Raw genomic sequence first — 22,058 nt, forward strand, 5'->3', positions numbered from 1 at the left:
TTAATCAGTTTGCAATAGAACTTTGATATAAACCTTTTTAAAACCAATTTACAGTATAACGATTAGTAATGAGTTACATATTATAAGATCGAAGTAAAATACATAAGTAAATAAGTTAGTGGAGTCATTGAACTTAAAGAACAACTTGCTTAGCCAAGCTCTTCTTGTAATCTAAGATAGAACCTTCCCATCTAGTGGCTGTCTTGTTTTCAATGACAAAAATGTCCTTAGCAACCTTGTCCAATAATCTGAAATCGTGCGAAACAACAACAACACCACCATTAAAAGCTTGAATAGCTTCGGCTAAAGAATCAATAGTAGCCAAGTCTAAACCGTTAGTAGGTTCATCCAATAAAATTAAATTAGGGGCTTCTAAAGCTAACAATGCAAAAACAACACGAGATCTTTGACCTTCGGATAAAGTGGCCATCTGGGAAGTTTGACCTTCACCAGTTAAACCATAACGACCCAATTGCTGTCTCCAGTATTGGAAATCTTGAGAAATGTGGGAGAACTTATCACGAACGAATTCCAATGGGTTCTTTGTCAAATCTAATTGTTCAGCAGAATGTTGTGAATAGACACCTAACTTGATGTGTGTATGCTGAATAACTCTACCCTTTTGAGGTTGTAATTTACCTTGGAATAAGTTCAATAATGTGGATTTACCAACACCATTTGGCCCGACTAAAGCAACTCTTGAATCCATATCAATACCTATATCTAAGTTTTCATATAAGTTATCTTCTTCCTTACCAGAGTAAGAGAATGACATACCATCAAAAGCCAAAACAGGTGGTGGCAACTTATCAACATCTGGGAATCTGAAGGAGAAAACCTTGTCTGGGACAACTGGTTGAATTAAACCATCGGCTTCCATCTTATCCAAAATCTTTTGTCTAGATTTGGCTTGTCTAACCAAGTTAGCATAAGTACCAGCAGAGGCAATGAACTTCTTGATATGAGTGATTTCTTCTTGTTGCTTAGCATATTGCTTCATTTGATTGGTTTCTAATTCAGCTCTGGTTTTGACGTAAGAATCGTAGTTACCACCGTATAATTGTAATCCCTTCATTCTCATATCAATCATGTTAGTACAGACACCGTTCAAGAAATCTTGAGAGTGCGAGACTAAAATCAAGATTCTGTCGAATCTCTTTAAGTATTCTTCCAACCAGACACAAGCAGCCAAATCCAAATGGGCAGTAGGATCATCCAATAATAATAAGGTTGGCTTAACGAATAAGGCCTTGGCTAATGCAACACGCATTCTCCAACCACCAGACATATCTCTAGTTCTCTTCTTGATTGTAACACCGTTGAAACCTAAACCGGTCAAAATAACAGCAGCTCTAGCTTCGAAGGTAGATGGATCCATTTCATCGATCTTTTCGTACAAACCTTCTAACGCTGGGTTTTCTGGACCATCCTTGACAATAATTTCTTCCACCAAGTCTTCCAATCTCTTCATTTCAGCTTCGGCTTCTCTGACAACATATTCCAAAGCTGAGAAGTCGGTAGGAGCAGCTGGCTCATTCAACAAATATATATCAATGTGTTCAGGAATTGGAAATTCTCTGGCAGCGATGGACTTCAATAAGGTCGACTTACCACATCCATTTTCACCCAATAACCCGTATCTTCTACCATAATTCAATTCGATGGTAGAATCTTGAATCAAAACCTTACCGTGGAATAATAACGAAACTGAAGATAACTTAATATCTCTCGAGGTGTTTAACGACTCTAAAACACCTGTGGTCACTCTGTCAGATATACCGTCTTCATCGGTTTGTAATTTCAATTTAGAAATTTGTGTTTCAGCATCATCGACATCCTTTTCTTCTGCATCCTTTGCTGCTTGCTTCTTGGTCTTCTTGGTTGTTTTACCAGCAGCCGATTTTTGTGCTTCTCTTTCTAAACGCTTTTGTTCTCTCTTAGCTTTTGAAGCTGAAACAGACATCTTTAGATAAATCAATTAATAAGTTACAAATTGCTAGTATCAAGAGGAAAAAACTATATCTTTAGTATTTTTCACCTTTAGTACGCACTGTCGAAGACCTGAGAATTTTTTTGGGAAGGGAACATAACCATTAGGAAAAAGACTTTAATAGCATTACGTAATGCATCTTCTGGAATGGTCCATCGTGGTTCATAGAGATAACTAAATATGCATACTACCTATAGTGAAATGTTCCAGAATAACTATTGGTTTTGACGCCATTCAGCACTGGATAAGCATGTATCAATGTCAGTGAATTCATATTATTGAATATTATTTGTAGAATTGTAGTTAGATCATCGCCATTTTCTTATCTCTACAACTGCTGCACGGGTTACAGACAACAACGGCACGAATAACAAGCATAAACCGCTGAATTGGAACCTTGGGAGAATAAGGATAAGATAGGTTTGCTATAGTTAGTAATGGGACAATGTCACAATGTCACAAGAGAAGAGGAGGATTAGACGCTGAGCGGTTTTGTGATACCTGGGCTGATATGTAGTGGCAATGGCGAAAGACATTATATATGATTTGTAAAGAATAAGCAGCTGAATATACAATTGGTCTTGATATCGCTTGCAACAAGACCAAAATACAGCCAAGCGATGACACCACTGGAAAATAAGCTAGAAAATACAAATGAGTCGGAAAAGAAGTCCAGGGTCAGCGCACCGATTCCCATCAGAAAGCAAAACCCCATCGTAGAGAGAGCAGTCTCGCAGATGCAAGACGAGGACAAGGCACAATTTGACAATTCATTGAGATCATATACGCCAAACACAGCGAAGCGTGTACAGCAAACTGCTACAAGAAGGCCATCGTACTCGAGTATTGAATTCAGCAGAGAATCGCACTATAATTTGGACTATCCTGAAGGGTGGGACGAGATAGAAAAAGAGCAATTGGATCCCAAATCTCGATTTTTTGCCAGAGAAAGGCCCAGGACGTTGAACCTTCCTAGGTTGCTTCCGTATGAAACTGAACTTCCAAAGGATCAGGCGAAATTTTTGAGTCACATTGTATCTCATCTCTACATCGCTATTAAGAGTCTTGATATTCAGGGTTCCTTATCAATTACTGCTAAGGATTTAGCGTCATTGAAAAATGCTAGTGGTTTATCTGACGTTGATTTAGCACTTGAAACAAACCTCTTTGAGATGAACAATGCCAATAATGAAGATGTCAGTATGGATGATGAATCGAGTAATTATTTTGCAGTAGAGGAATTTGCTGAGTCAGACAGCGAATATGAAGAAGAGGAGGCTGAAGGTGAAGAAGATGATGGAGATGAAGGCGATGGTAACGAATCTACAGTTCAGCATAAGAAGTCTCCTAAGTCAGCTGCAGTGGTGGGTGTTCGTATTTGGACACATGAATTGCTTGTTTGGCTCAAAATGAAATACGACATGCCATTAAGTTTAAGAATGAACTTGGCTAGAGTATATTATGCTATTTGCCTCACCAGAGGACAACACATTAATTTGAAAATTTATGTCAAAGCATTCGAACTATTAACGAAGGATCATGAATTGCTTAAAAAGCACGACTTTGTTCTCCCATGGGAAGGGTTGTGCAAAGAGTTGGAAAACCAATTTCCACAAATAGACTCGTCCCATGAACAATTTGAAAAAAAAGACCACAAACATTTGATACGCTTGGCTGAGAAGGCATCTAGCTTCTTTACAAAAGAATCATTACCTTTGATTTACGCGAGGTTTGGCAGTAAGTTTTCAATTTCTAATGCGGCCTTATCTCTTTCGTCCATGTCTTTATTGCCACTTCCCTTTACTGAAGGTGGCATCGACGATCCAGAGGATATTCGTCATTATATTGCATCTTTCTTTTACGTCTGGTCAAAATTAAGTAAGAGTTCAGGCATTGATTCACATCTTACGTCTAGACTCGGAACAATTGCGATGGCATCATTGTTGGAGTTAAGTCGTAATACAAATGGTTCGAGTTATATGAATATTGGAAAATTTGGTGTCTTCTCTGACGAGCAGATGCAATTCTTTATTAACACCTTGATCAATAGTTTGAGCATTATGAACGAAAAATATTCTTCTCTAAAGACTAAGTTTTTCCAAGGTTTTGCATCGGTAATCATATTCTCCATTAATGGGGAAAGAGGTTTGGAACCTGATGGAATAATTAACTATCTCGAAACGCTACTTAATGCGATAGAGAGTTATGTGCATCCTTCTAACAGTGGCGAATGGTCTAGGTCAATTTCGAAGTTAATTTTAAGTATGGTCTATCAATACCATAAAAGAGTTAATTTGGAAACGCAGGAATATGGATCATTGAAGAATTTACCAGAAAAGTATAAATTGACAGACCAAATAACTACTAAATTTGTAGAGATATTTTTACCTTTAATTAGAACCGGTGTTCAATCTAAAAAGCATAATGTTACCGATGATTATCTTACCTGTTTCCATTTATTGGCATATCTTAGACCACACTTGGTATCGGAACATATCCTTTTAGACATTTATGAATCTTTAGAGGGTGTTATATCCACACATAGAGTGACAGTTGCATTGCGTTCTGTTGAAGAATTAGCAAGGTACTTTGCATCAACTCCAGTTATAAGAGTCCACCTAACAAGAATATTACTGTTGGCTTTACCGGGGATAGACTCGAATGACTTAGAGAAAACAATTCATACTTTAAATATGTTTGCATCAGTTGCTAACTTCGTCCCCTTTCATGATTTAACTAATGGTGATGGTGATCCTAATTTTGCTATTCAATTTACTCAAGATCACTTAGAGTATTTGCAAAGAAAAATGTATAGTACCAATGATGAAGATGTTCAAACTTTTGAAATTGATGATGAGTTGGAAATTAATGCATTGAGATCCTCTTCTACAGGCTTCAAAATAATAATGAAAACTCTAAGTGAAAGATTATTCATTCTTATGGAGAATTTGCCGGACCCTTCGAAGAGTACGGGCATTGAAAAAGATTTGGCGGATGCATTGCCAAAGTTCTTATATGTTGTATTTGAGTCATTATCGGATGATATTTTTTCACAATTCCGTGATGATTTTTTCAAGTTTGTCACGGAGAATACATACCATACGATTGCTGATGTAGCAGCCGAAATTTGTGGTGGTCTTATAAAGCATGATCCAAAATCTTTTAAAAGATATGCGGAAGTTTTGATAGATAAAATTAAAGAGGACATAGAAGAAAATGGTGCTGGTGCATCAAGAACGGGTGTAGAAATTGTACCTCGCGACCAACCTCTTTTCTGGAACCTTGTTATATTAAATGAATGTATCGGAAATGCTGGAAGTTATGTTGTTGACTGCGCAAAGGAGCTCAATGATTTGTCATTCTTTTTGATGGACAATGTCAAGGGTCCTACGGTATTTGCAGGCTCCTATTTATTAAATCAAATGTTACAATCCACAACTAAAATAAGACTCAAGGAGAATAGGTTGATTTCCCCACAATATGAAGAGAAGTATGGAATTGATGAAAAATGCTGGGGAGGTTTCCAATTTGATAAAGAACGATTCTCAAAAGACAATTTAGATTTTGAATGGTTTATCCCAACAGAAAGGGAGGTTAAATTTGCTGTGGAATGTTTCAGGAGTCATGTTTCTAAGAGTTTGGAAAATGTTCTGAAGTTAATGAAAAGATATTCAGAAGCTGGAAATGGAGACGCTAATGCAGCGCTTCAGCTTTCGGACGATCTTAGACTGTACTTTTTGTACTTGAGTTATTCTATTAGTGGTATATCTTTCTTATTAGATCCATCTTTTGATGAAGATATACCTAAATTGAATCAGCATGAAACACAATCCATCCAACAAAGGCTAATTTTGCTAAACCAAATAAGAGGAATGAAAAATAGTAAACCTTTGGGAAAAGATGAATTGCGTATTGAAAATATTCATGAGAATTTAGAAAGAATAGTTGAAGACATAGGAAGTGATGACTTAATAAATTATATGTTAGACTTTGAAAAATTGGGGGACTATAATATTACTGATGAAGATAATGATATTAAGAATAGGGAAGTTTCAAATCGTCATGATATCACTGATTCTTTTTCAAACGGAACCCATCCTCTAGAATCTTTAAGTAAATCTGAATCACCAGCTCCATCAGTCGATGCTTCAGGTAGAGGTACACCACATATTGAAGGTGTTGATATGTCCAGTATGAATCCTGGTATAACATTCAGAGAAAGGAAGCTTTATACTTCTAGATACTTTTTTGGGGATGATATGGAAACTAGAAGGTCAAGCGAGTTGTATCTAATCTTACATAAAACTCGTAACTTGATAGGAAAGAGTTTACATATTATATGCAAATTTTTAACAAATCATTTTCATGATAATACAAAACTTTTCAAGCATTTCTTATACTTGATGAACATGTGGTTTGCAGATGTTGGTCGTGAACGTTTATTGGACCATAGCCATGCGAAGATTAATTTTGGCTACGTTAGCAGTATTCAACATATAAATAGGGTTCGTAAGCCATATACCAGGATAGCACTTGGAAGCAGAATTGAATCTTATCATCTGCTTAGAGTAGCACTTCATGCTACTGCTAGAACGCAAACTGATCTTGATAAAACCTTATTAGAGGATGTTGTGAAATTATCTGTTTCAACATATTTAGCGATCGCTAAACCGGCTCAATCAACTTTAGTTGATGCAATGAAGAGGTTGAATGGATCTTATAATGTATTAATTCGTTCGTCTTTTAAATACCTTGCTAAAGCTTTAGACGAAAATGATTATAGAAAAATTGAAAGTGGATTAAGTATTTTCAGCTTGAAGAGAATTAAAAATAAGGTTCAAAATGACTACTTCAATCTTCAGAAATATGTTGAATTGATTCATCGTTGTTTGCTTGTTGATAATTTTGAGGTAAATGAGCTCTCTCAAAGATTATTCAAAGGTGTCTATAATAGCATCACGCCACCTAGTAGTGTATGCTTGATTGATCATTCTGAGGTCGATTGTATAAGACCGCCAGATGAATATATTGATTTAGAGATACGTGCAGTTAGGTTAGCTAAGGAAAAGAAAAGAAAAATCTATTTTGAAAAGCTAAGAAAATTGGAAGATAGTGTTTTGCAAGATGAGAAAACCAATTCACATTGGAAGATAACCTCCCTTAACTTATTTTTAATCATAGATTTGCAGCTTGATTTAGAGATGACAGTTAACCATGATGTCTTACAGTTATTAGCAAAAGAAGCTTCAAGCGATCATCCTCTTATCTCGAGACTAGCTTTGAAGGGTATTACAAAAATGGTAAATAAACTTTATCTACTTCAGGTGCTTCAATATGATCTTTCAAATGCTTATAACCTTGATTTTGTTCCAAGTGATTTCAAGGTTGTTGATACATCACCTATCTCAGGTAAGTCTTACTTTAATGTTTGGACTCATGAGATCAACAACTCAAATTCTCCAAGTTACTTTATTGACCATAAGGCAAATACAGGTTGGTTGTTTTGGGACAAAAATATGGAAGTAGTTACAAATGAACCTTGTTTTGAACTCAAATTAAAAGCACATGATGCGAACGCTTTGAAATCGTTTAGTAACTGCGTGACAAAAGAATGGTTCCAAAATATAGTGAAATTATGGGTTACGGATAATGAAGCTAATTCTGCATATCAAGGAACGGATGTTTTTGTTACTGCTACCTTAGTTCATTTGATATCAAATGGGTACATTGAACAAGTTTCTTTTGACGATTTATTAAACATTGTTAGTGATACTTACATTAAGGACGACAAGAGTTCGCATATTGTTGTATGTGAATTGATAGCTGGTATATTAATCGGATCGAAGTTTATCAATCCATCTTTGACAGATAAGCGTGATAGTTTTATATCCCTGCTCTTGGTAGAAATTTTTGAACATGATTTATCTCCAGATAACAGAGGAATTTGGAACATATTCTCTTGGTGGGTTCCTTCACATATCGACTGCAGGAGATTTCCGAGAGTAACTAGAGTGCTCACTGACTTCGTCGTAGACCCAGAATCAGATTCTGCTCTAAAAGAAGCAACAAGGTTGAGTTACATTAGATCGTTCATCGCAGCTGTTACGTGGACATATCCAAATCCCGATGCTACGCTAAAGATGTGCTTTGATAATATAAACCATCGCTACCAAGCCATTAGGGATCAAATTGGGGCACTCATTGCAATCTTGTCTTTTACTTATTACACAGAATCGGTTGCTAGTGGTGAAGAGTTTGCCAACGCTTGTAATACAAATTCTGGAAACCTCTTGTACCTTGCAAGTAAGAAAAATACACTTCTTGAATTGATTCCAGAATTGTTCACCAAGATCGAGGGGTGGAGATTAGAAGTTGAACACTTGACACAACAGGAAATTTTAAAATCCAATTATATTTATTCTGCAACAACCGTATTAACCTGGTTAGGACAAGCATTAAATACCAGTGTTTCTGTATTGTATCAGGATGATGTAGATACGCATATTGTGCCATTCTTGCTTAAATTGATCAATATGAAAGAAGTATGTCAATTAGGAAACATAGATCCGATAACTGTTTTCAAGAAGGTTTCTCAAATCCCTTATAATGCGCGTACATTGGAAAGAATCGTTTGCATGCTTGAAAGATATTCCTTTGAGTCTTTAACAGTAGTCCAATCGATAATTATCGGTGAATTTACGGAGACTGTATATTTTAAAAATCTCTTCTGCTTTAGTAAGTCACAAAGACAGAGAATTATTAGCTTAACTAATAAGTTGCTTTATCATAAGAATGTTGAAATTCGGGAAGCTGCTGCGTCCACTTTGTCTGGATTGATTCACATATCTCCTCCCAATGATATAAAGGAAATTGTTTTAGAATATAGCAAAACTTATGCACAAGATTTGGATAAGATGAGGAAGAAACATAAAAAGACTGGTTATAAGAATATTCCAACAACAGACAATATAACACTTCATGGAGCTACTTTAGGTCTTGGTGCTTTGGTTCATGCATTCCCATTTTTATCTCCCCCTCCAATATGGGTTCCTAACGTTTTGACAATGTTAGCTAACAAGTCGTCCGGTTTACCTGGTATCGTAGGAAAAACAGCAAAAGATACTTTAGGTAAGTTTAAAAAAAATAGACAAGATACCTGGCACGTTGATAGTAAGGTTTTCAACGAAAGCCAAATGCAAGATCTTGAAGGTGTTCTTTGGAAAAGTTATTTTGTATAGGTAATATAATAATTATATGAATAAAAGTATTTTTGTGAATTTTTGTAATGATTGCAAAATATCTAAAAATTCAAAAACCGCGTCAGATGAAATTCTGAATACGGTAGTTAAAGACATATTGAATTACATTAGTTAAAAAAGACAGCATATATATTAACTTGCTTTATTATACATAATAGATAAATAAGAATAATTGCAAAGGAATCGTATTACATAATAATTCAGATAGTATTACAAGAATTGATCACTAATTACGATAAGTTACTTACTTCGAATAAAAAGTCCAGGAAATTAATCGTTGCAACACCTGATAAGTCTTTATCATACTTTTTGAAGATATCTGTTAGTTTTCTTAAATAAACTAATAATTCGATAAAAGCGTCAAATTTAAGTTTACCAACTGATCCATCATCATATCCATCATCCCTCGCCTTTTGTGCAAATTTTTGGAATAGATGCAAGACTAAATCTATGTTTAATTTATAACCAATCTGCTCTAAAACTTTTTGAAATTCTCCAAACGATATATCTCCTGACTTATTGGAGTCAGCAGCTACAAATAATTTCTTGTAAGCGGACAAATATTTCCACAAGGAAACAAATTGTTCGAATGTCAAAGATTTCAGGCTTCCAGAGCTCGAACCATTAGAACCACTAAATAACTTAATCATTAATGAAATTGTAGAATCTTGGAATCTTGTATGATCAAAGTTAAGTAAAGCTAATGATAATTCCTTTGACGATATTTTTCCTGAATGATTAATATCCACCTTGTTAAACACAGATTTCAATTCATTTTCCAATTTTTGTTTTGAGGATACATGTTGTTTTGGAGGAGTTGAACTAGGGATCAGTAACGATTCTTTAGATCCAGTAGGTGTTGGATTGGATGGCGGCGGTTTCTTGTGTGGGTTTTGATGTTGATTACTCACTTGAGGAGCATTATTGAAGTTTTGATATCTCTGTTGTGGATGTTGGGACGATTGAGTCTGTTGAGGTGGTTGAGAAGGTTGTGGAGGCATTCCTTGATATGGTTGATGTTGTTGTGGAGGCACTTGATAAGTCTGTTGTGGAGGTTGACGTTGGGGTTGGGGTTGAGGTTGAGGTTGAGGTTGATGCTGTGGATGATGCAGATTTACTGGCGAACTCGCGTACTCATTAGATCCATATGACCCATAACTAGGTTTCACAGGCACAGGAACTGGCTGAGGTTGATAATATTGCTGCTGGACTGGCTGAGGTTGATATTGAGGATATTGTTGTGCGTGAGGAGGTGGAGGATGAGATTGAGACTGGTGATGCGATGGCGACAGGTATTGTCCTTGGAAATCTGCTGGTGGTTGTCCTTGATATGCCTGAGTATTATGAGGTTGCAAATGTGAATATTGTGATGGAACTGGCTTCAGGTGCTGGGCTGGCCTATATACGACGTTGGATTGTTTGGGGTGTGATTGCTTTCTCGAACTGCCCTGCGCTTGGTTCCCAACAGTATAAGCTGCTTGCTGGGGTGTCGGATACATAGGCAATTCATCGACTGGCATTCTATTAAATTTAATCGATATGAAAAAAGTTAAGTTACTATTAGGAGAATAGAGTAAAAATAGACTGTTGACAGTTTGCTTAAATTTTTAATAATGTCCGCGAGCGTGTCGCAAGCGTCATTCTGACAAACGCTTTAAACGAAGCCTACTTATAATGCTAAATTATGTAAGAGAATTATATAAGATACAATGCGTTGGAATGTGTCACAGGGATTAATGCTAATATAAAACATGATGCAAGTAGCTGTAGACGTGTCTGAATTGCCAAAACAGAAAAAAAATATGGAATAGGCTAGAAGCCTCTCATATTCGTGTATGCGAAGGTAGAACCCTATGTAGAATTATAAGACAGCAGGCAGGCTTAAAGCGACGGGGGAATAAAACAGTGGCATACAAGCAATATGATACAATAAATGTGGTTTCTTTTATTAAAAGAGTAAGATAGAGTTTACAAATAGTATATATATAAAGCACAACAATTAAATTAACCTAAGATCATAAATATGAAGTAAAATAATCAAGTATGAGTAATTTAATCACGAGCTCTTCTTCTGTAACTGTCACCATCTCTTCTTGGGCCTCTAGAAGCACGTTGTGGTCTTTCAGCTGGAGCACCCTTCAATCTGGTCAATGGTAAGATACCTTCTGGGATGTTCAATTCGTTTCTTAAGAATTCGACACCTTCGTCAGTTAAGGTGTAGTAGTAGTATTGCCATGAGAATTGGGTCTTGACGTAACCTTTAGAGGTTAAAGATTGTAAGGCCTTGATGACAAACAAGTTCTTGGTGTCAATTTCATCGTGCTTTGGAGCATCGAAATCTTTCTTGGCGACGACAACACCTTCTATAAATGAGTTAGTATATGTCCACAATATATCCTTAGTACGGTTCGGTATCAGTTCACTTCCTTGAAGAATTAGGCGAACAACCAGGCCCAGAAACGGCCGAAAATGAACAAAGGCTAATTCTGAACACGACATAGAAGTGACAAAAATCTTCTCCCTTTCCTCTATTCACTTTCGAAACCCTCTCTCGATCCCGGATATCTTCCTGTTAATTCATAAGGTCTAATTTGATTCCTCTTGTGGCTCTAGGGCCCCTAAAAATTTTTCGTCTCGAAACAGAATAATCTCTCCAATCCTTTCAGATTCCTTCTGAATCCCCTACATTCTTTTAAGAGCATTTGTTCCCGTTACTGCTCTCTATATCTGCTATTTGGGTTATATGTTGCCTCTATTTCTAATGCCACCATTCATCCATCTTTGAATCTGAACCGAACTTAGTACTTTATTATTACAATCAGTACATACCTTGGAAGAGGTATTGGTGAATCTTCTTTCTGTCTTCTCTTGGAATAAGCATGTTTAATACTATAAGACTATTTCTGAATATCGAATAACAAAAGGTCCTTCAAAACTGTTAACCGATTTTCAATAAAAAATCAATTTTTTCCACTATGTGAAAATTCTGTTTCGTCTGGAGTGCTACTAGCAAAGTGAAAATTCAATTTCTCGCACCATAATTATGGATTATGTCATCAATGATATATTTTAGTTGAATCGGTCGTGTCAGACGCGGGTTTTGGGCTAGTAGAAGCCAAACACGGTCACATACATCACGTGTATATGATACGGGCTAGACCCAATATACGGGCAAAATGTATCATGTATCATGTGTCTGAGCATGTGATGTAGATCCCGCCACAGACTGGTGATAATGGTCAACATTGGGTGAAGGGGTCTTATTGATTGGGAATTTTGGCATATGCGTGAACAGTTAACAATATCTGACCCTTGTTGATAGTTAAGTAAATATTCTAGAAAAAATGTCCTTGTATGGAGATTCCCGGGTTTAAATAGGTTCATGAGAGATAAGAGGGGAAGGACAATTTTTGCAACCACAATCGTTTAACTATATCATGACAGAAATAGGCAGCCAAAGCTACAACAGGCAATGGCGAAAGATGCCTGTAAATTTTAGACCCTACTCTGTTATGCTTGAATTCATATAATAGACTGGTTGACAGGGGTCTCGATCTCTATGTAAGGACAAATACTGCACAGAAATTAGACAGAATACAAGAGTGTATGAGACTTGTGGTTGTGTTGAGAAAATTTCGGAATCACTATCGGTTGGCCATAGTACAAATTGCCTATTCAGATATAGCTATAACCAAATAGATACACAGATACAGGCATCGTTTTTTTGTTATCTTCCTCTGTGAACAATACTGGTGTATGGGTTCGTGGGTGTTGGTGGATCGGATGGTCGCTGGTTGCAATACTCCTGCTGATTTCGTTTGCTGTCGCGAGTACTGCATTAAGGAATTCGAGATTTCAAAATGCCAGCCATGCCTACATGCTAAACGTAACTAAAATTAGATCACGGCTTATTGTAAGATAATCCTTAACAACTTCAAGTATTAGACCTTTTCACAACTTGTTAATAACCTTTTAATACTCGAGCGAGTACTCTTGGTGTCTTGAATTGACTTTGGTAGGACGCTGAAAAATTATTTTATCGCGCAAGGAATCGTTATCAAGAAAAACCGTTTAGCCCACAATAGCAGGTTGTCTGTGACATATGTCTATTACCCAGTATGCGGTCATTTATAAAGGGTCATATGAGAAGTGAGTCTTCTAATTCGGATTTCTATGACTATGAGATCGAAAATCCACCCCGAATAAATCATGCGAGTGGTCCAATTCTTCAATCACCAAATTTCCAGCAGAAGACCCAGTTTACATCGCCCCAGAAGTCAATGAGTACACCTAAAAAGCTATTAACGCCCATTAAAAACCTATTTTCTTCACCAAACCACGCCAAGCAGTCCAACAATGTATTACTGTCGGGAGATCGGTTGAATAGTGCCTTATCAGGCCCAATGAAAGAGAAAGTTCACGCACCACGTAAATATGACCAGAAGCGTGTTTCTGTAACACCACTGGACGGAACTACTAATAAGGTTGACAGCTTAAAGCTTACCGGAGAGAACCAGAAGCGCGAGTGGAGTAGTCAGCTAAAATCACACACACTTCTGAATGACACATTAGCTCAAATGCATACACCCAACATGAACTCTGGAGCTTGTTGGTCATCACCTGCCCTTGCGCTGCCTAGAGATATATATCGTACAAATAATTACGATAGCCACGAAGTCTTTATGCCTCCATCATATTCACCATACTCGCAATCGCTATATTCACAATCTCCATCAGATCATGATAGGGCTAACCAAAATTTGTTGGCACCACCTTTGAGTCTACCAGAAGTAGATGATGAATCGGAGAAAACAAATGCAAACGAATCCAGCATTTCATTAGCAGATAGTAAGAATTTTGAGACAAAACTGGTATCTTTTCAGCCCGATTGTGAAATTAATAATTCTACAGAAAATGACATCTCAAATTATTCAACAGATATTAGGGAGGATGGAACGGAAAACGATGATAATTATTCCGACTCGGGTTCCTCTTCCCAATTTTCCTTTGTTAAGGATAATGCTGGAGGCAGAAACACGTCTGTAAAATATTATAAAACAAATACATCCCCACGAAACAATAAAGCTTTTCCCCAACTGAATGAATTTAATGAAAATGATTTAGGATATGAAGTTGACGAATTTTCTGATTATGATTTCGAAAATAATGGAATGGAGGACGAGGACTTCAACTATGACGATGAAGAGGATGCTGATGGACAATATGATGACATATTTTGTGATGAACAAGAAAATTATCAGAATTCCGATAGTATAAAAGAACTGAACACAGACAAATCTTTAGATTCTGTTAGTAATAACTTTGAAGAGAGCTCTGCCTTAAGTTCGAATCCATTCGACAAAATGGAAACTGAGACCACGTCAACTGATGTTAAACTTCCTGATGTGCAATTAAAAAATCATAGACCCTTTAATCATTCTTATCATTTATCTATTGATGGATTTGACGATAAATCCAAATCTCTGGAATCAATATCTGAAAGTAATTTTCATAATGAAGATCTTCTAGAAAATTACATGGATCTTAGAAGACTGTCATCGGTGGATGTTGCAACATTGAATTATAATAGAAAAACGCCTGATTTACAATCATCGGGTAACTTGGAGCTTTATGATTTAAATTCTCCTATGATTAACGGGTTAACAATAGGTAACAATTTAAGACACAGGCTACGTCGGGATAATGATTTTAAAGAAGAAGACAACGATAGTAAAACAAATAAGTTATTCATTTTCCGACAAGCTTCGCTTGAAAGTGGAATAGATAATATTACGAATTGCAGTGAAAATGCTAACACAACACTAAAAGATGATCGGGATATTTTCAGACAGCGAGCTTTAAAAAGTTTCCACAGTTCTATTAGTGACAACCTTGATTGTAAAATTTCAGAGAAATTAAATGAAATAGAGTCTTTTAACAGAAGGAGAGAAGTAACAAATGCAACTAGTTCGTTGAAGTCAATCAAGGAAAAAGATGTTGGACTTGGTATACTTCTTGACCTGGATCAGATCATAAATGGTGAGCCCCAACCAGCTGTTACAGAAATTGTAACTGCACCAGTAAATGAAATTATGGACATTTTGGGAACATTAGAGGATAGAAGTAGATCTGCTGATTCGGGAACTGAAAATATGGGTCTTCCGAATAATACAAGAGAGGAATTAGATGAACCAATAGACTCAAACCAGAATAGATCTGGAAATAACAGACAATCAATACTAGGGATGATGAATGTATTGGCGGGCTTGGAAAAGTCTCAAGAATCTATGAATCAGAAGAACATCAGCTCACCGGAAGCAACGAATACAGATCACCTGAGAAGGACTTCCATAATTGACATGATGGATAAATTAGCAATAAATGAATCTCAAAATAAGGAAGTAAGTAATACGAAGAGAAAATCGGTTACAAATATGATGGCTACTTTAGAACTTCTAGAAAGTACGCATAAGGCCGATAGTCCAGACATTAATAATATCAATGCTAGTGAGGTAAGTGGCAAATTTTCTGCTAAGGTTTCTAAAAATCCTCTAAAGAGAATAGCAGCAGAAGCTTCAAAGGAAAGCAAAAGATATTCTTGGTATGACAATGATGAAAAGATAGACTTCAAAGCTGTTAATTTAAGTGATTTATCTTCTAAGACTGAATTTGAACCACCCTTATCAAACAAAGCGGAAACGCCGACTGAACCGGAGAGGTTAGATTTTGAGACCACTATTTCAACGCTTGATAAAGATTTGATTGATGAAGCTAACCAACTACCTGAAGATTACAATTTCGAGGATCCCACATATAATAGAATTTTAAACTCGCCTATAGACGAGACAGCATTTTTCAGATCCAACTCATATAATAAAAAGCCTTCTAAACGTGTCACGGACAATAATTTTCTTTCCAACAAGATTGAGACAATCAACAAAACAATCACTTTCTACAGGAGTAATAGTACAGGCCAGTATTCGGATACCAATCAATATGGAGGTATAAGTAGAGGACCCTCATCTAGGTCAATGAAGTCTTTTACTTCAGTTGATAGTGACACCTTAAATGAGGAAAGAAATGAAGAACATGAAAGAACTAAAACATCTGAAATACCTAATGGTCCTTACACTTTTAGGTCCAATTTTCCTCTATATTCAAAAAGTACTGATTCCTATAATTTGGGAACTATATCTGAAGCTGATAGTCCATTAATTTGATACGAGTAATTAAATTGCATATATGTATAACGTAATCTAATAAACTAAATAAACTAATAGTTGAATTAGAATAATACAATCGAATGAATTAAATAAAACCATAAGCAAAAATTATTATTGAAGAAAATGAAAATAGTATAAAAATATAATTAGGTGTAACAGTTTATAAGAAAAAACTTAATATCATTATCTAGGGTTCACCTGCTGTTTCATAAAGCTGTTGAAATCATAACTGTCAGATGCATAATCAAAATACTTTGAGTTTAAATTCGGAGAGGATATGCCATCTGCTGTACCGTAAGATGCTTGCACTCTTGGTAATTCCTTTGTCACTTGTTTAACATTTAAGGAATTTTCTTTTACTCTAGGATATTGATTTATTGTAGGGTTTCCAACATTTGATTTTCTTAATTGTAAGGTTTGTATCTCACTAAACCTTTGCTTTTGAATTTGCGAGGATAATCTATCTATATTGCTTGGTGACTGTATTTTTTTATGTCTAGAAACCAAGCTTGCGGATGGCTTCAATTTTAATTGAGACTCTGAAGCTATACCACTTTCAAATGAGGCGGTACTTGCATTAGAAGAACAAGAGGCAGTAGATCCTGTTCTAAATATCCAGTTATTTCTATACTTCGAGTAAATACTGGCCAATTCATCGACTTCATCTTCATTTTCGTCTTCATCATCCACTAATACCACTTCAACTTCTTTTCCTTCCTTCGTCCTTTCTGTGATTGATCTATACGACTGAGTTGAACTGTTTCTTTGTATCATACATACATCGTACTTATCTTTCGTCAAGTCAATAATAACACTATCACTATCAGACATTGAGGTATAATTAGTATTTTTAGTACTCCTGCTTGATTGATAGCTTGAACCAGAACTAGATTCAGTCATATTAGAACGAATAGGTGTTGGAATGTTGTAAGGTGTAGGATTTAATCCAAATTCGTAATTTTGAGGTTGATTCATATCGTAAGGAGTACGCTTCGGGCTAACGTTGTTTTGATTTATGTTAAGTTTGTTAAAGTCTTCTGAAAACTTCTGGATACTCTTATTGCTACTCTGACTGCGTTGGTATTCATAGCAAGTTCCTTTGTCATTAAGTTCACCAACAATATTAGCCGAGTTATCATTGACTGTAGCCTCTTTAAAATCAACTGCGTAATCAATTGGTTTCGGAGGTTCGGTAACCAGTATTTTCATCTCTTCGGGCGAAGCTACTTCCTTTGTGTCTTTAATCTTTAGTGGTAATGTTTCTGAGGTTGTATTTGAGATATTAGATGGTGATATTATATTATTCAAGTCCATTGATTTTGATCTGTTATGATACTTCGGTCTTGTAGTTTGCAGCATAGATGCTGATGCTGAATTTGGGTCAAAATCGATGCTAAACATAGATTTATGACGTATATGCTTAACTGGAGATTTAGGCTGTGGATGTCTAATATCGGCTTTATCAGGAAGTGGTGGTAATTGTCGTTCACTAAGTGAGAGACATGGAGTTGATTTTGATTTAGGTGTCGTTGAGGAGAAGTACGAATACTTAGCGGATTCTATATCTGTATCAGAATCATCATCTCCATGCATGGACTTAAATTGTTCCTTGATTACATTTCTTGCAGCCTTGCTAGGGAATCCAATTGGCTCTAATTTAGAGCTATCACCACTTTCTATTCCGGTATCATCAGAATCCTCACAATTAATATCATCGAAGGTAGTGCCATTGAATGAGCAAGACGATCTGGTCACAGAATACTTTCCTGTAGTAGACTTATCATCTAAATCAGGAATCTCTATTTGACCAGATGGAGATCTATATTGTGCAATATAAGCACTAGATCGAAGGCTTGAGCTATGTGATTTAGTATGTTTCAATTCTTTACTGTTAGTGATATTGCTGCTCCCAGCCGGAAAATTAAATTTAGTACCAGCACCTTCGTTATCACTTTCAAAATATATTGTTGCCTTTTGAAAATCAGGTACTTCAGTATTAGTATTATCATTCATAGAAACATCAGACTCATTCAAATATAAATCTGCAATTTCCGATTCATCTGAATCACTACAATTCAATTCATTACTTAACCTTAAAGTACCATGTAAACCATCGGTGGTATTAGATGGATTTGAATTCATATTGTTTGATTTATTTGAAGGCGTTGCTGCTGTGGAGGATATTTCTTTACCCTGTAAAACTGGGGACTCCGAAAGACTTTTTGCATCACTAATATCAATACTCTTTTGTAACGAGTTCCATGAGGCATTACTGCAAGTTTCCGATTCACAAGACGTTGTTGATCCATTACTGATGGTTCTAGAGTCCTCTATTTTTTGTAATTGAGTATCAACTTTTGATTGTAATAACTGTGACCCCGTATGATTATTGATAAATAAGTTCGGCGAGGGAGAGGTGTTTAGCATACCTCCGAATGAACTAAATGAACTAAGAGAAGAAACTTTAGATTCATCGCTAAAACTTCTTTTATGAATTTTTAACACAGTATCAGTAGATTCAATAGGAGCATTCGAAAACTGAAGCTGTCGAATATTATCCTCTGTTGCATTACTAGTAACCGAAGATGGAAAAGCTTTTAAAGTATCATTTATAGTTTGGTGGTTATTCTCTGGAACCAAAAAATTTCTATTATATGTATCTCTTGAATTAGTAGCGCATTTTGGAACCCTGAATGTGAATTTGTCTTGGGTTTCAATTGAGGAAGGCAAGGTCAATTGCGATTCTTTTGAACTTTGGGGTAAAATCTTTCCAATATTGGCTCTTTCATTTGATGGGGGAAGAGGCAATGATTTCTCCTCTCTTGATTTAGTGCTTGGAGTTCTTGAATTAGCGTAGTTGCTAGCTTCATCAATTGTGCTCAACTCATCGTGAGACATTTGCTTCGCCTGAATATTCTGTTTCTTTGATTTTCTTTTATTAGTAGTAACTGGAGGAGGTGCAGGGCGACGTATCATAACCATATGATTCCTTTCTTCTTCAACTTCACTGTCTGACAGTGAGTCCAACTTTTCGTATGTGCTTCCGTTGTAAACAAGTCTACTTAGTTTATTAGGAGAACGTGATCTGGTTGGAGAATTCCCTCTTTCATTCCAGTTTGATCTTTCAGGAGAGCCTGATCTGGATAGTGGAGGATTTTGATTTTGGGAACTCAATTTAGGGGGTAGTTTAAGGGTGAAAGGAATTGGGATTACATATTGGCTGCGCTCAGGCGATGTGCTGACATGTAAACGATTGAAAATAGGAGAATTTGATAACAGTTTCAATTGCTTTGGAGATAATGAAGTACTTGACCCTGAAGTCATAGACTTGATATCATCTTCACTAGCAAATGGAAGGGAAGGTAGTTTCATGTCAAAGAAATTTGGTGGTAACGAACGACGGTTCTTAACTGGGGAACTCGATCGAGCTCTTCTCTCTGGTATAACCACAGGCCTGGAATCTAAACTAATGTCATCAACTGACATTCTTGCTTTAAAGGGAACTTCCATAGTAATTTTTCACCAGTTGCAGGAAGTATATCTCAATTTTTGATCTCTTTATCTTTTTTGATAGGGCTGGGTTAAACGTAAGAAAAGAAAATTTAAACAAACGAACGAATATAAACTATGAATAGTCTTAAGGAAACCGTGCTTCCTTCTAACTAAAGATATCCTATTGTATTACTTATTTAGTAAGTATGAAATTCTGCAATATATTAATTATGTTTACATATTGTCCTAAAACGGTTATACTGATTCTGGAATATTTTTCTTTAACCTCACTGCATAATGACATTTACTACATTTGATGCCCTCGCTTAAAGACCCTAGGTTTAAGAATGCTTCCATTTTTATACCGAAAAAGATATTTAAGCTACTTTCATATAAAAACGAAACTAACATAAGGACTTCAATAGCACTTTGGGACATAAATATGATATTCATTATGTGCAGTACTAATATGTATTTGTTACCTCGTAGATTTTGCAGCTTATTTGTGGCCAAATAACCCTACTTGTATTATAGAACAAAGCAAATAACCATCAAGTTAACTTTGATCAGGAAATGGATACTGAAAACTTGGATAAAAAACAATTCTCTTCATTTGATAGCGAAATTGAAGTTCTTGATACTAGATTGAAGGGGACGACAATATTCAATGATAGTACCAACTTACGCCAAAACGTAACACTGTATAACTCAGATTTGTTTAAAAAGTTTACCCAGAAGCCTATTTCAAGTAAAAGATGTCTGGCTTCTAATCAAACTCAAGAATTCTCGGAAGGTATTTCGACCAATGCAATATACATGAACAGATCGACCACCACAATTGGACTTTCGTTTCTTCCAGAACAAAGAGAGTCCATTTGTCGTAGAAATGGAGGTAATTTCTCATTAATGGTGGTAGGGTCTCCTGGTAGTGGGAAAACTACATTTACAAATACGTTATTTGGGACCGATCTAATTAGTATGGATCAGAAGAAAGATACAAACCCTACCTCCAAGGTAGTGGTAAATGGTTTCGAAGTTGCTGAGGAAGGGTTTTCGTTGAGGATTAAAGTTATAGATACCCCAGGATTTGGAGGGTCAGTTGATAATCTGTATGCATGGGTGCCAGCAACAAAATATCTTGATGACCAATTCAGAATACACTTACTTCAAGAAGAGCAACCTGTTCGAAATTATAGGGTTGACAACAGGGTTCATTGTTGCTTGTATTTCATTGTTCCAAATGGAAAGGGTTTAAACCAATTAGATATTTTGTCAATGAAGGAATTATCTAGACGTATCAACCTTATTCCAGTAATTTCTAAGAGCGATACATTTAGTACAGAAGATTTGAAGCATTTCAAGGCAATCGTTAATCAAACTCTAGAATTAAACAATATTACTATTTGTGGCCATATCTTAGATCAAAATGTGAAAGACCAAATTTATTCCCATATGCCATTTGCAATTATAGGCTCCAATGAATATCATGAAAACTCACAGGGAAAGTTAGTTAGAGGAAGGAAATATGATTGGGGTATTGCTGAGATTGAAAACCCAATACATTGTGATTTTATTCATTTGAGAGAAATATTGATGGGTAAGAATATGTTAGACCTCATAATATCAACTGATATGCATTATGAAAGTTTTCGTAGTCATTACTTGGGTGAGAGATTTAAAGAAGCAATCAAGGGACAATCGATTAGTGAAGCAAATATACAGAGAATGAACGGTTTAGAACAACTGGTTTATTTCCACCAAAAGATATTGGCATCTTGTGGAGAAACTACAAAGGATGACGACCCAATTCTCATAGATAAGCAAATAAAAATGAAAGAGAAATTTGCCGGTATAATTGCAAACCAAGAACGAAGGTTTAAAGATTGGAAACGAGCCTTAATAGAAAAACAGAATGTATTTAATACTGATATTGAAAAACTTCATAATAGGATCATCAAATTAAAGGATCTTATTGCTCATTTGGAGTCAGGTTACGTTATTGATAATGAGTCTGATTATGAGTCAATAGAAAGCAATAATGAAGCTACAAAAAGTGAAAAAAAAGGCTCCAAAAATTCTTTTATAAACTACGCA

General features: G+C 35.9%; 7 protein-coding genes across 7 annotated transcripts; 3 read left to right on the forward strand and 4 right to left on the reverse strand.

Annotated features, from left to right (window-relative positions):
- Window positions 1–133: 133 nt before the first annotated feature.
- KRE30 (ATP-binding cassette family ATPase) lies at window positions 134–1,963 on the reverse strand (the record flags this gene model as incomplete). The annotated part of the gene is made up of 1 exon (XM_015613844.1): window positions 134–1,963. One exon carries the CDS (start codon window positions 1,961–1,963, stop codon window positions 134–136), a length of 1,830 nt encoding a protein of 609 aa, XP_015465322.1.
- Window positions 1,964–2,610: 647 nt separating this feature from the next.
- BLM3 (Blm3p) lies at window positions 2,611–9,228 on the forward strand (the record flags this gene model as incomplete). The annotated part of the gene is made up of 1 exon (XM_015613845.1): window positions 2,611–9,228. The coding sequence occupies one exon, from the start codon at window positions 2,611–2,613 to the stop codon at window positions 9,226–9,228; it is 6,618 nt and encodes a 2,205-aa protein (XP_015465323.1).
- Window positions 9,229–9,479: 251 nt separating this feature from the next.
- Window positions 9,480–10,769, reverse strand: AC631_05017 (uncharacterized protein; the record flags this gene model as incomplete). Its single annotated transcript, XM_015613846.1, has 1 exon — window positions 9,480–10,769. One exon carries the CDS (start codon window positions 10,767–10,769, stop codon window positions 9,480–9,482), a length of 1,290 nt encoding a protein of 429 aa, XP_015465324.1.
- Window positions 10,770–11,301: 532 nt separating this feature from the next.
- On the reverse strand, window positions 11,302–12,130 carry RPS10 (40S ribosomal protein eS10; the record flags this gene model as incomplete). The annotated part of the gene is made up of 2 exons (XM_015613847.1): window positions 11,302–11,612; window positions 12,079–12,130. The coding sequence occupies 2 exons, from the start codon at window positions 12,128–12,130 to the stop codon at window positions 11,302–11,304; spliced, it is 363 nt and encodes a 120-aa protein (XP_015465325.1).
- A 1,261-nt stretch (window positions 12,131–13,391) lies between these two features.
- AC631_05019 (uncharacterized protein) lies at window positions 13,392–16,469 on the forward strand (the record flags this gene model as incomplete). Its single annotated transcript, XM_015613848.1, has 1 exon — window positions 13,392–16,469. The coding sequence occupies one exon, from the start codon at window positions 13,392–13,394 to the stop codon at window positions 16,467–16,469; it is 3,078 nt and encodes a 1,025-aa protein (XP_015465326.1).
- Window positions 16,470–16,655: 186 nt separating this feature from the next.
- On the reverse strand, window positions 16,656–19,982 carry AC631_05020 (uncharacterized protein; the record flags this gene model as incomplete). The annotated part of the gene is made up of 1 exon (XM_015613849.1): window positions 16,656–19,982. One exon carries the CDS (start codon window positions 19,980–19,982, stop codon window positions 16,656–16,658), a length of 3,327 nt encoding a protein of 1,108 aa, XP_015465327.1.
- Window positions 19,983–20,537: 555 nt separating this feature from the next.
- Window positions 20,538–22,017, forward strand: SPR3 (septin; the record flags this gene model as incomplete). Its single annotated transcript, XM_015613850.1, has 1 exon — window positions 20,538–22,017. A coding segment is annotated over one exon (1,480 nt), but the record flags the coding sequence as incomplete, so codon positions are not given.
- Between the last annotated feature and the right edge of the window lie 41 nt (window positions 22,018–22,058).

Source organism: Debaryomyces fabryi (genome assembly GCF_001447935.2).
Source record: "Debaryomyces fabryi strain CBS 789 chromosome Unknown contig00162, whole genome shotgun sequence".
In the NCBI taxonomy this organism is placed as follows: domain Eukaryota; kingdom Fungi; phylum Ascomycota; class Pichiomycetes; order Serinales; family Debaryomycetaceae; genus Debaryomyces; species Debaryomyces fabryi.